The 14,864-nt window shown below is 18.1% G+C and overlaps 3 protein-coding genes across 3 annotated transcripts; all 3 read right to left on the reverse strand.

Moving 5' to 3' along the window:
* Window positions 1-468: 468 nt before the first annotated feature.
* On the reverse strand, window positions 469-2,277 carry PRELSG_0901300 (syntaxin, putative; the record flags this gene model as incomplete). The annotated part of the gene is made up of 4 exons (XM_028676432.1): window positions 469-1,239; window positions 1,609-1,705; window positions 1,994-2,034; window positions 2,149-2,277. The coding sequence occupies 4 exons, from the start codon at window positions 2,275-2,277 to the stop codon at window positions 469-471; spliced, it is 1,038 nt and encodes a 345-aa protein (XP_028532922.1).
* A 597-nt stretch (window positions 2,278-2,874) lies between these two features.
* Window positions 2,875-8,284, reverse strand: SNF2L (chromatin remodeling protein, putative; the record flags this gene model as incomplete). The annotated part of the gene is made up of 5 exons (XM_028676433.1): window positions 2,875-2,916; window positions 3,161-3,277; window positions 3,419-3,661; window positions 3,766-3,849; window positions 3,920-8,284. 5 exons carry the CDS (start codon window positions 8,282-8,284, stop codon window positions 2,875-2,877), a joined length of 4,851 nt encoding a protein of 1,616 aa, XP_028532923.1.
* Window positions 8,285-10,196: 1,912 nt separating this feature from the next.
* On the reverse strand, window positions 10,197-13,801 carry PRELSG_0901500 (conserved Plasmodium protein, unknown function; the record flags this gene model as incomplete). Its single annotated transcript, XM_028676435.1, has 2 exons — window positions 10,197-13,368; window positions 13,695-13,801. 2 exons carry the CDS (start codon window positions 13,799-13,801, stop codon window positions 10,197-10,199), a joined length of 3,279 nt encoding a protein of 1,092 aa, XP_028532924.1.
* Window positions 13,802-14,864: the final 1,063 nt, after the last annotated feature.

Consider the following 14,864-nt stretch of genomic DNA (forward strand, 5'->3'; position numbering starts at 1 on the left):
TTGTACCTTCTTTCATTATTCTTTTTTTTTTTTTTTTTTTGATAGTAAATAATTATTAATATAAAAAAACTATAATAATCAAAAAAATATATTGTAATTAAATATAAAAACATTATAAAAAAAAGAAACTGAAACTAGATAAAAAAACGTTTATAGGAATATTAAAAAAAAAAGAAAAATATTAGATGTTTTTAAAATGAAAAAGAGAAAAAATAATCTGGCTATCTTTTTTTAAGTAAATATTTTTATTAAAAAAAAAAAAAAAGGAAACACTACTTTCTTAGTAAATAATATAATAATATAACACTTGTATAAATTAGAAGTAGAAAAGAAATACATAAGAGTATAAATAAATAATGTTACATTATATTAAAATGTGTATTACTTAAAAATATGTGAGAAAAAAGGAGATATTTAGTAATAAATGAATTTAAGATACAAATACATTTACTGTTATTTAAATTAATTTTATATTACTTTAAGGACAGTTAAAATAATAATTATCAAAACTAATAATGCCAAAAAAAGATAAAACATACATTTAAAATTACGAAAATATCTATTTCTAGCTATTTCAATTTCTCGACCTGACATAACAATATTATCATGAGTGTTAACTATTTGCGAATCAATATTGTCAATATTATCTCCTTGAATATTTATTTGCTCAGATAGCTCCTTATATAATTCTTGAATATTTATTATATCCTTATGTAATTTTTCTATTTCTTTATTTTTCTGATTTAGTATTTCTTTTTCAATATCTACGGTCTTTACAGACACAAACTGTTTTTCTTGAGAATAATTATCATCCTTTTCATTTTCTATGTATCTATCATTTTTCAATAAGTATTCATTAATCTCATTTTTTTTATTTCCTGTAAATATATAATTTTTATACTTTTTTTTTTTTCTTTTTTCTTCAATTGTACTGTCTATACTCTGAAATTCGTTACTTTTGTAACTGTTATAATTATTTTCATATTTATTATCATAAAAATTATAATCATATATATTAATATTAAACTTATCCTTACTAGAATCATAATTTGAACTACTTTTTCTTGAAAAGTTATTAAATGAATTAAAATCTTCTAAATCATCAGGAATACTAAAATTATTGGGGTGTGAATCTTTTAATATAGTTTTATTTATATAATTTTTTGAAGCATTTTGAAAATTATTTACTGCATTCATATAAGAATTTGATAATTTTTGCAACATCAACTTCTTCCGAACCTTGTTAATTTAAAAAAAATATATATTAAAAATTAATAAATAAATTTACTAGAAAAAAATTATGTAAAGTATTTAATCATATTAATAAAAAAAATAACATAAATCTAATTTTATATATCATAACAATAAATATATATTTTATTCTCCTAATCTCTAACGAACATAAGCTATATATTAGACTATAAATTTTTTTTTTTTTTCAAATCGTACACAAATATATATATATTGTGCATTTTTGTTTTTTCTTTTTACAAAGAAAAGAATATAAATAATGTGATCTCTCTTCTTCGTATTTTTTTTGTTATTCTTTTATTTATGTAAATTAAGAATAAAAAATATATAAATATGTTTGTACATATATATACATACTTTTTCATTATGTGGAACATTTTTAGTACTAGAATAATTATTCAACTTCTTTTGTATCTCTTGAATTTTTGATTTCCCTTGTTGTACTAGTTTTTGCCTAAAAAATGACGATGTTAAAAGTCATATTCATTGTAATAATAATAGAATTATAATATTCTAATAAATACTTTTCTAAATAATTTATTCAAAAATTATGTTCATTTATGCAAATTTTGGTAATACATAATATTATATAATAAATTTTTCTTTTTTGATATTATAATTTTAGTTTATATTTATCTCATTATGTTTATTTTTTTAAGTATATTTTATAATTTTTTTTTTATGAAATGCATATATAATTATTTCTATCTTTTTATATTTCTATTTTTCTATATTTTATTACACTTTCTCTGAACTTTCAATAGAACATGATTCATTTTGACTCTAAAAAAAAAAAAAAAAAAAACTCCGTTTATATAAATATATATATGGTAACATAAAAAATTTATTTTAATAAAAAAAAAAAGTAGATTCACATATAAAGGGAATTTTACTTACAACATTTGATATTTCCAATGTATACGATTTTATTACTTCTATATCTTTTTGAATATCAGAATTAAATTCACAATTATACACATTTTTTTCTATAAACTTTTTATTTTCGTTCTTCTTAGAATATGACATATTTAAAGCATTTAATTTAAAAAAAAAAAATTGTAAAAAGTAATAGTTTCAATATATATTAATATAGAACTATTTTAGGTGCTAATTTTTTAAATTTAAATCTTATTTTTATTTAAAAAGAACTTCAAGTTACAATAGTTAAAAGGAATATAGCATTTTTTTTTTTTTTATTTATTATTTTAAAAATTTATACATTTTAAATGACAAAAAATTGAAATTTACCATAGCAAAAATTTAAGAAAAAAAAAAGAAAAAATAATTAAAATTGACAATTTAAAAAGTGTGAAAAAAAATTAGAAAATATACATATATATATATATATATATATATATATATATATATATATATATATGAGAACTATAGAAATATTTGGAACAAAAAAAAAATAAAAATAAAATATTGAAATAAAAATATACTATAAGAAAAGAAATTGAATATACCACAAATAAAAGAAATAAAAAATATATGCAATATTTTTTTTTTTTTAACAAGAACGGTTATTAAGAAAAGATATATATATGATATAAATTAAAAACTTTACAAAATTTTTATCACAAATAACTTGATATATTAAAATTGTTTAATCTTAAACTAAACTTAAAATTTTTTTCTTTCCTTATTATTTGTACTTCTTTGATTCTATAAAATATAAAATAAAATAAAAAAATATGAAAATATAAAAAATTAAAAAAAAATTAAATAAAAAAAATGCACACAAAAAAAGGAAAAAAGAAAAAAATCTTAATATTAAAATAATTTAAAAGAATTCTATTAAAAATATAAAAATATTATTTATCGATAATCAAATAAAAAAAAAAATTTCAGAATTAATTATTATCTTAATTTTATTTTAATAATAAATTTATTATATTATAAAAACTACCTTTTTATTTAAATCAACAATAGCATCAACTATTAGTCTACATCTGTATTCAATTTTTTCTAATGGTGTACTTGCAAATCTAAAAAAATTATAAGCCTCTGGCCAATAATAAGGTGCCTAAAAAAAAAAAAATTAGTATCGAATATAACACAATATATATATGTATGCATGAAATATAGTAATATAATAAATTACATATATATTTTCATAAAAAGTTACGTAAAGAATCTTTCTTATTTTTCTATTTATTTTACTAACCAAAATATGGATGTTTTTAATCTGAACTACTCCTTGTTGATATAACAACCAAAGAAGTATTTTATTTTCTTGATCATAATATGAAATTTCTTCTTCATTTAAATTAATTTTATTTTCTTCTGCCTTAGTTTTTTTTGGTGTACTTGGAATATCCTCATTTTTATCCATTTTTTCATAACACAAATTAGAAGGCAACTTCAACTTCTCTATTGTATCGACACCTTGAGATAACTGCTTCTCAACCTACGAAGAATAAAAATATATATATAAAAATATTTTTTATTATCAAATATAATTGGACAAATACAAATACATGTGCTCTTATTATTTTTTTTTTTTTAAATTACAAAATTTGCAATAGCATCATTTTCTTCTTGCACAATTTTTTTTTGTAAGTCAGATTTTTTTATTTTCTCAATTAACCTTACACCCTTGAAAAAAAAAAAAAAATACAAATATATATATATATAAAAATATATATATATATATATAAAATATTACCCCTTTAATTTGTTCATATTTTTTAAAAAAAACTTTCAAATAAGTTTTAATATCTTCTAATGATTTTTTAGATTTACTAAAATATTTTTCAAAAATAAATTCAATATCATCACTACCATAAATTATTAACCCATTCATTAATTTATTAAATTCTGCTTTATTCCATTTTGAAAAACCTTGTTGCAATAATTCTTGTTTTTCTGTTTTAATCTTATCAATATCCAAGTTAGATATGTCATCTTCGATTTTTTTTCGATTTTTTTTTTGTTTTTTCATCTTTTTATTATTACTATTTTCGTTATTCGTATCAGCAATATGTCTTCTGATAAAATTAGTTAAATAATTATAACAATTTTTTACATTTTTGTCTTTGAATTTTATCATATTTATTTTTTTTTTAGATTCTAAAAGACTTAATATTTTCTTCTTAAAATTTTTTGTATCAGTACTACTATTATCTTCATCCTCTGCATTTTGATCATCTAAAATATTAGGATTTATAAGACAAATAATTTGATAGATATTTTTTGCATGTACATCTAAAAATTCATTTAGAGTAACTATTTTTTTCAAATCTTCTTGTTCACTTTGTGCTTCAATAATTTCCTTAATTTTTTCTTCATTTTTGTGATAATTATTCCATTTTTCTTCAATTTTTTCTATCTCATCCAATCTTTCACTATTAAAAAATTGAAAATCATGCCCTCCTTTAGCTTCAGCTCTCCATCCATGAAGACTCAATTTTTTTTTAATTGCTCTATTGCTTTCACTGTTAATTACTTTCCATTTACTTTTTCTTTCTCCTAAGTCTAGAAAAGCTATATTTTTTTTATTATTCTTTAAAAATTTTTTAATAGTGCTCCTTATTTTGTTAATTTTTTTTTTTTTTCTGTTATCAGTGTCTAAATTAGTAGTTGAAGAATCTTCAACAGAATTTGAATCTTCTTCATCACTAGTTTCTTCTGAATCGTCTCCTTTAGTCAAGTTATTATACATGTTTAATCCCCCATCTAAAGATATATTAGTTAAATCAAATATATTTTCTAGATTTTTCAATTTATTTTCTATCTCCATTGTTCTTTTCTCTGCATTAGCTAAAATAATATCTATGTCTTCATCAGAAATAGATGAAACATCTTGAGTTTTGTAGACTTCTGGCGCACCAAAATTTAGAATATCATGCAATTCTTGTTTATTATTTTCTTTATTACTACTCAAATTCAGTTTACCTTTTTGAATAATTAAAGAATCTAATTTTAATTTTTTTGCAGCTCTTTCTACAATCTTTTCTTCTACTGAATTTTGAGTAACAAATCTGTAAACAATAACTCTCTTTTTTTGTCCAATACGATGTGCTCTATCCATTGCTTGAATATCCATTTGAGGATTATAATCTGAATCAAACAAAATTACAATATCTGCTGAGGTAAGATTAATACCTATCCCTCCTGCTCTCGTGGACAATAAAAATATAAAATATTTACTATTGGGCTCGTTAAATTGATTAATTCGGATTTGCCTTTCATCTCCTGGAGTAGAACCATCAATTCTTAAATATTCATAATTCTTCCATCTGCAATAATCATCAATTATATCTAATAATCTAGTCATTTGTGAAAACAATAACACTCTTGAATTTTCCTTTTTTAATCTTGGTAATAATTTATCCAAAAGAGACATTTTACCTGAAGTTTCAATTAAATGATTTCCTTCTATATATGGAGGTTCTTCAATTCCATCAAATAAATATGGATGATTACAACATTTTCTTAACTGCATTAAAATATTTAGCATTTGATTTTTGCTACCAGTCATAGCATTTATTACATCAATATTTTTACTAAGAATATCTGAATATAATTTTTTCTGCAATTTAGACATACCCACAAAAATATATATTTCTCTTTTTGGTGGTAAGGATTGTTCAACTTCTACTTTTAATCTTCTGAGCATAAATGGTTTTAAAATAGTATGTAATTGTGTAATTATTTCACTTTGTTTATTATCATTAGTGCTAATTTTGGATATGTTAAATAGATTATCAAATTCTTCTGAGTTGTCAAAAATCTTAGGCATTAAGAAATTCAACAGTGACCACAATTCCTTCAAATTATTATGTAAAGGGGTACCTGTTAATAATAATCTATTTTCTGATTTAAGAAAACGAACTGAAGAACTTAAAACACTTTTCTCATTTTTTATTCTATGAGCTTCATCTATTATTAAAAAAAACCATCCTATATCGTATAAAGCACTTTTATCTTTAATAACTATCTCGTACGTTGTTAGTAATACATCATAATCCGTATGTAATACTTTTTTGTTTAATTCTTTTCTCTGATCTTTATTTCCATAATATTTAAAAGCTTTTAACTCACTACACCATTTTTTAATTTCTTCATACCAGTTATCTAAAGTTGATCTAGGACAAATAATTATACTTTTTTTTTTAATATTTTTATTAAATCTTAAGTAACATAATAAGCTAATTGTTTGTAATGTCTTTCCCAAACCCATTTCATCAGCTAAAATTCCGTTAATCTTAAACCTGTACAACTGATATAACCAATTTAACCCTTCTATTTGGTAAGGTTTCATAACACCTTTAATGTTTACAGGTTGTTTTAGGATGATACTATCATCTTCTTCACTCGCTTCTTTTAATAACAACATATAATCTTCTTCTTTCTCAGTTAATGCACAGCGTCTAGTCTTGTTTGTTTTTGATTGTACATTTATTTTTAGTCGTTGCCCTGATAATTTTTCTGTGTATTTTTTCGTTTCAGTTAATAAAAGTTCTAATTTATCTTGTAAATAATTTCCTCTTTCTGTATTCTCTGTATTATTGTTATGCAATGTACTTACTTCAGTTAAATTTTTCTCCTTTTCATTATCATTAGAGATTTTACTTTCAATTTTTTCTATGTCCACTTTATCCATTTCTATATCTTTCACTTCTATTTCTTCATTACCATTATTTTCTTCTATTTTTGTTATTTTTCTTCTTTTAAAAGAAATCTCATTATTCTCTGAACTATTCTTTTCTTTTTTTCCATTTCCATTAATCTCAAAATAATCTGAATCATTGTCTAAGTCACTACTTAAATTATTAGTATGCAAAGCATTGCTACTATTATTATTATTATTATTATTATTATTATTATTATTATTATTATTATTATTATTATTATTATTATTATTATCATTATTATTATTATTATTATTATTATTATTATTATTATTGTTATTATTATTATTATTAGTATTAGTATTAGTATTATTAGTATTAGTATTAGTATTATTAGTATTATTATTATTGCTATTATTGTTATCATTATTATCATTATTATTATTGTTGTCATTATTATCAGTATTGTTATTATTATTATTATTATTATTATTTTTGTTATTATTACTACTATTATTGTTATTATCATTATCACTTTTTAATGAATTATTATTTTCATACAATACTTCCCTATTAATGTGTTTATTTTTATCATTTGAATCATTATCGTTAATAATATTCGTTTCAATTTTATTATCCTCTTTATTATAATTGTTTTCTCTTACAATTTTATTTATATTTTCATTTTTTTCCTCATTATATTTCCATTCATTTTCAGCATTACTTATATTATGATCATTTTCGCAAGGTATTTTATAATTTTTTTCTGTACATTTTTCTTCATTATTTATACCACTCACATTATTATATATATCATCGCTTAAGCAAATGTTATAATTACTTCCATCAATATTATTATTTATGCTATTTTCGTTGCTATCTATTATTGTCGTATTGTTGTTATTACTATAACTTTCATTTTCTTCATTACTACTATTGAAATAATCACATGAATTCTTTGTCATCTTCGTATATATATTTGTATGCTTATTACTTATTTTGTTTTCAACAATTTTTTTATCTAATTTATTTACCTTATCATTATCTGATGAACTTTTATTATATTCCTCACTTAAAGTTGGATTCATAGAACTGTTATAAAAATTAGTGTCCTTTGAATTATTTTCAATATCAAATGATTTAACATCAAAATTATTATTTACATAAATATTATTATTATTTAAAGTAAAATCAGGATTCAAATTATTCTCTTTATATGAACTTAACTCTCTTTTTTTTTTATTTGTATCAATATTATCATTAACTACGTCGTTTTTCATATCGTTGCATATATTATCAGAAATATTCTTATTTTTTAAAATAAATAAATTATCATGACTATACTTTTTAATTTCTCTATCTGATTTTACTTGTTCATTAAAAATAAAATTATTAGCACCTGCATTAATTTCACTTTTATTTGTATAATTTAAATTTATACTTTCAGAATTATCCATTTATTTTTATTTTTTCAAAATTGCCAATTTTTTTTTTATTTTCCATATATATTTAAAAACATTTTTTTTTTTTTAAATATATATATATATATATATTTATGTATTTACGAACTCATTTAAATTCACTTATTGTTTTTTTTTTTTTTTTTATTAATAAATAAAAATAAAAAAAAAAATTTTTAAATAAAAATAAAAATGAAAAAAATGTTAATATTTTAATAATATAAATTGGTTAAAACAAAAACACACATTTGATTAAAATAAATTATACAATTATATTTTTATATTGTAAAATAAATAAAAATATATATATATATATATATATATATATATATATATATATATATATATTCACAATATATTTTATAAATCCTTTAAGAAATAATTTTTTTTTTATAGTGAATTTGAATTTTTTTTTTTTTCATAATAAATTTGAATCTCTTTATTTCTTTTGTAATTAAAATTTTTAAATTTCCTTTTTTTATTTATAATAAATGTTTTATTTTTTATCAATTAATCTTTCAAATATATATATTTTCTTAATTTTTTTTTTTTTTTTCATATGTACAGTAAAAATTTTTAAGCTACCTATAAATGTGATCAAAATAATTGTATATAAAATTAGTTTTTTATAACAATTTTCCTATATATATATTTATACAAATATAAATATTTAATTTATAGCATAAAGATTTAAATACATTTTAAAAATTACCATAAATAAAAATGATTATATGCACATAATTTATTTTTATTTATAAGGGCATTCAACGAAATTACATATATATATATATATATATATATATATATATATATATATATACATACAATATATATTTATTTTAATAAATTAAAATAATTTAGTTTCTCTTTTATGAAGTTGTATAATTTTTTATGTAACAATATTTTATTATATTTTTTATCTTTTTTTATATGTTTTAAGAACTGTTTTTTCAAATCAATATTTCAAGGAAAAAGAATTTTATTAAATCAAAAAAAAACTGCATGTTTAGTATACAAAAATCCTTTGTAATATATAAAATTAACGAAATATTATATATATATATATATATTAATTCTATTTATTTTCTATAAGTATAGAAGTAATAGAAAATGTTTTTTTTAATTTATTGAATATGTAATTTTTTTATATAATTTTCATTAAAAAAGAAAAAAAAATATAAAAAAAAAAAAAATCTCAAGAACGTTGAGTGGTATCCTAATATGAAATGTATTAAATCGAATAATAAAATATACAAATAAGTTAAATGGTTGCAATACATTATCACTTTTTTAAAATAATTATAACGTATATACGAATATAAATAAACATATTTATTATTTATTTACCATTTTTTCATATATATATTTTGTTCATCTCTTTTTAAATTTAAAAAAAAAAAAGTACCAAAAAACTATTTTTTTGTAGTATAAAAATACATAGTAAATTTAAAGGGTAACATAAAAAGAAAATTTATCTTTATGTATAAAAAATATACATGCATTTATATATGGTTGTAACTTTTTTGTAAATATACATAATTATTTCTTAGTGTATATATTTTTTGATCATTATTATAAATATATCTTATAAGAAATATAACTTAAAATGTTTTAAATTAAGGAAATGTAAATTTGAATTATACTCAATTTTTAATTGGTTTAAAAAAAAAAAAAAAAGGAACTTAAAAAGAGTACAAAAAAATAAAAAAAAGTATTCTATAAATATATACAAAATCATTTATTTTTAATAGCAAAAAAAAAAGAAAAACATTAAGATTTATAAATGCAATTTTTTAAAAAGAAAAGTATTTTATATACAATAATGAATAAATAAATGTATGTATATAATTTTAATATAATTAAATTCAAATTATTAAATATATCAATGATAAATTCAATATTTAAATATTTAAAACTTTTTCATAATTTTTTTATTTTCATCATTCAGAAAGTTATTATAATATTGAAGATAATATTTTTTATATTCTGTATTTATATTATTTGTATCCATCTTAATATAATTTAGAGTAATATTTTTATTAGTTGCTATATCAATTATCTGAAAAAAATATTTTCGTGAAATTGGATCATTTTTCAAGTTAAAATAATGAAATATTTTATTTAGTAACAAACCTATTTGATTAATAGATAACCCAAAATCAATCATACTATTATAAAAATTAAAATATTTAAAAAAAAAAAAATATTTTTTAATTAATGATTCTTTGTTTTCATAACGTAATTTTTCTAATAAAATAATTTCTTGTATTATTTCGGATATTATAACTAAAAAACTAACTTCCCAAAACTTTATGTTATTCCACAAACTGTGTGAATATAAAAATTTATGTAAAAAAATTTTCTGCTTTTTGCAATTATTTGAATCATTGATACTTTCACTTTTTATACTTTTTTCATTTGTTTTATTTTCTTCTAATATGCTACTTTTAGTTTTCTTACAAGTTTCATCATTTTTATTAAAACAATTTTTTGTATTTGAATTTATTTCTTCTTGATCTTCTATATACTTATTATTTGTATTTTCATGTGTGTTTCTAGTATTTACATTATTATCATTTATATTTTTTTCAATTACTTCTTTTGTATAATCTTTGTTTCTATTATTTAAATTTACATTAATTTCATTATTTAATTCATTTTTCTCATTTTTATTGCATTCGTATATATTTACAATATTCTTACTTTTTGTATGCATTTGATTAACTTTAGAAAATATCTTTGCATTTTTTGCTTTAAAAGAACTGTTTTTAGAATTTTCATTTTCATCAGAAGAATATTTATCTTTTGTATTTTTTATTAAATTCATGTCACTACTTTTTTTATTGCATACTACATTCAGATCTTTATTTGATAAGGAATTTTTTCTTTTTTCAAAAAGAGAATATGAATACTTTTGCAATAATAAATTTATATTAATAATATTATTATTTTCAATTTCAAAATAAAAATTTTCTGCTGCAACCAAAATATAAATAGATGACCAATAATCTACATATAAATTACAATAATCTAAAAATATTAATATTATTTTTGCAAGTATAACTATACTCTTAAGAAAAATAAAATTTACCCTTTTTTTTTTAATTAAGTTTATTAAGCATTCACAAAATATGAACCTATTATTATAAACATTAAAATATTTTGTAACATTAAATTCTGATATTCTATCAAAATTACCAATGAATAAACTTTTTAGATAAAAATTAAAAAAAATTTCCATTTTTTTAAAATTGTTATTTACATTATCTAATAAACTATCCGCGTCATTTTCTCCACTACTAACACTATCTGAACTATTTTCTTTTTTCTTTTCATATATATTTTTTATAAAAGAATAACTATAATCAGATTCATTATTTGTATCACTATTAAGGTAGTCATTTTTATAACCTTTTATATCATCATTACTGTTATTGGTATCGTTCGAAGTATCAAAAATGATATTGCTATTATTTTTTTTTTTTTCATTTTCATTTTTCGTTGTTTCCTCTATATAATTATTTTTTTGATTATTTTTTTTAATAGATTCTTTTTCAAAATTTGTATTTTTACAATTTAAATTATCTTTTCCATTTTCATAAATTATATCTTTCTCTTCCATACACTTTTTTTCATCTTTATCACTTTTACTTAATATATTATTTTTAATTGACGTGCCATTTTCTTCACATAATTTTTCTTGTCTATCAAAATTTATATCCATATATAATTCTTTATCTGATCTAATATAGTGATTTATATATGTATCTGTTTTTATGCATAAATTTCCTTTTTTATGAGCATCTATATCATATAATTCAGAAATGTTGCTTTTATTTATTATCATATTTTCTTCTTCAAAGCATTCCTTATTATTATAATTACTCTCATCTACTTTTTCTATCTCCTCATGTAAAACTATATTTCGACCTACTTTTTCTTCATATAATGGTATATTTCCTTCCTCATTTTCTTCTTCTAAATCATCATTTATACTTTCTTTTTTATTAAAAAAAACAATTTCATTAAAAATGTTAGAATATAAAGTATTAAAATTTTCTGCATTTTTTTTATTATTATTTTGAATGAAATTTTTATAAATATCTATATTAAAAAAAGTTGAAATTATATTGTTATATTTATTTTTGGTATCTTTTAAATAATCGTTTTCCATAGTATTTTCTTTAGATTTATTAAGAGAACTATCTTTTTTCACATAATTTAATTCATTTAAGTAATCGATTAGCATAGGCCATGATACTATGTTATTAAAAAATATTGCATCTTCAATTTCGTTTTTAATTCCTTTATTATGTAATGAACAATATTCTTCTATTTCTCCATATGCATCAATATCTTTGAATACATCTATACAATTATTAAGATCATATTGAACATTTCTTATGTAAGATGTAAAAAAAATTAAATATTTCATAATATTATCTTTTATGCATGAAATTCTTTTGTAATCCATTGATTCAAGTGAATATAAAATACTTTTTAATCTCTTTTCTTTTTTTAATTCAACTTCATTTATAATGTTTATTGTGTTTTTATATTCATATTCCTTCTTTTTAGCTAATAAATATTTATTTATACAAATATTTGATAATTCTATTCTTTTTAAAGGATGATAGTATGTACTATTATGAAAAACATGAATAGATTCTATTAATGTTTCATATGCTTTTACACAATTTTCAATGTATTTTACACTCTCTTTTTTTGTTCTTTCTACTATTTTTTCGTTTTCAATACCATCAATTTTTATTTGATCAAAAACATTTTTATGATTAACTAAAGTGGTATTTAATGTATTATTTAATATTTCACATTCAACATAATTAACAAAATCTTTAATTTGTTCACATCTCCTCTCAATATTCTTTTTTAAACTAAAAATTCCATTTTTAATACCTGATGATTCATGTTTAAACTCTTTAAATATATTACATAAATTTCGTAAATTACTTTCATATTCTTTTTCTATTCGAATAATTTCAACAAATATTCTACTTAAATGCTCACAGCACTTTCTACCTTCTTCTACTCGTTTTAAAGCTTTCTTCCAATCATAAGTGCTGAAAATTTTTTTTTTTTAAATTTTAATTAATGAAATTTAAAATGATATATTTATATTTTATGTGCATTTCTATTGATATATATATATATATATATTTAATCACTAAAATAATTTTTAAAATAGTTATAAAAATATTGTGTAACATCCTTTTTTATTTTTATTTTTTTAGTAAAGAATAACAAAGATAGAATACAATAAAGTATTAGTATTAATTAAAAAATTTAAATATATATATGTATATATATATTTCATTTAATATTTTTTTGTATATTAAATAAAATGATTTGTAAAAGTTTAAACATAATATTTTTTTCTATAACTTACAATGTGTTTTCAAAGTTTCTTAAATCTTTTTCCTTTGATTCATTTTTAATTTCTTCTTTTGAATTAACTTCATTATGTTCATTTTCACTTTTTTCAATATATTCCATTTCTTTTATTCTTTTTGAATTGTCTCCTATTCTTACAAATAAGTAGAAAATTAAATAATGACAAAATATTTTTAAAAAACAAAAAAAATAAGGAAAATAAATAGTAAGAAAATCTAATTTAGCAAAAGAAGTGATTAAAATAAAGCATTATACATATTTTTATTAAAAAAAAAAGCCTTTTTTTTTTTTAAGTAGTTGACAATCCTTCATTTATTTGAAATAAAAGAAATATAAAAATAAATAAATGTATATATATATATAATTTGTTATTTTTCTCTTTAAAAACTTAGAGTAATTTAAAAAAGCTACACATTCAATATATGTATATATATAATTGGAAACTTTTTGTTTTTTATTTTAGTTAAAATTTACTTAAGAAAAATTAATTACAAATATGATATTGTTAAATTCATCTTATTTTTTTTTTTTGATCTTTTAAAAAAAAAAAAAAGAAAAAGAAAAAGAAAAAGAAAAAGAAAAAGATATTTAAACAATAATATCAAATATGAATAAATAAAAATTAAGTTTTCAATATTGTTAAAAAATGTATACACATGAAATGTTAAAATAGTTCAAAATTTTTTTTATTATTTCATGGTTGTTCTTTATTTATTCTTTATCTTGCACATCAAAATATCTGGTTTTATGTTTACAAAAATTTCAGCATTTTATTTTTTTATATGGCTTAGCAATATGATAATTTCTTAATATATATATGTTCCCATTTTGTTTTATTTATTTATTTTTTTTTTTTTTAAATCAATTTTTTGTAGTTTCTAAAAAATCTTATATTCTCATCCAAAAACAATAAAAAAACTGATATTGTGAATATTAAAAAAAAATTAAAAAAAAAAAAATAAAAAAAAAACTAAAATATATAATTAAACTATTGTATTAAAAAAAAAAAAAAATAGTGTAAATTTAAATAATATAAATATGCAAAAAAATTTTTAAGAATTTAATAAAAAAAAAAAATTCACTTTTTTACTTGTAATATTTTTTTTTTAATTTTTTGTGAAATAATGAAATTTCTATTTTCAAATATTATGTATCCATTTTTATA

Source organism: Plasmodium relictum (genome assembly GCF_900005765.1).
Source record: "Plasmodium relictum strain SGS1 genome assembly, chromosome: 9".
NCBI lineage: Eukaryota > Apicomplexa > Aconoidasida > Haemosporida > Plasmodiidae > Plasmodium > Plasmodium relictum.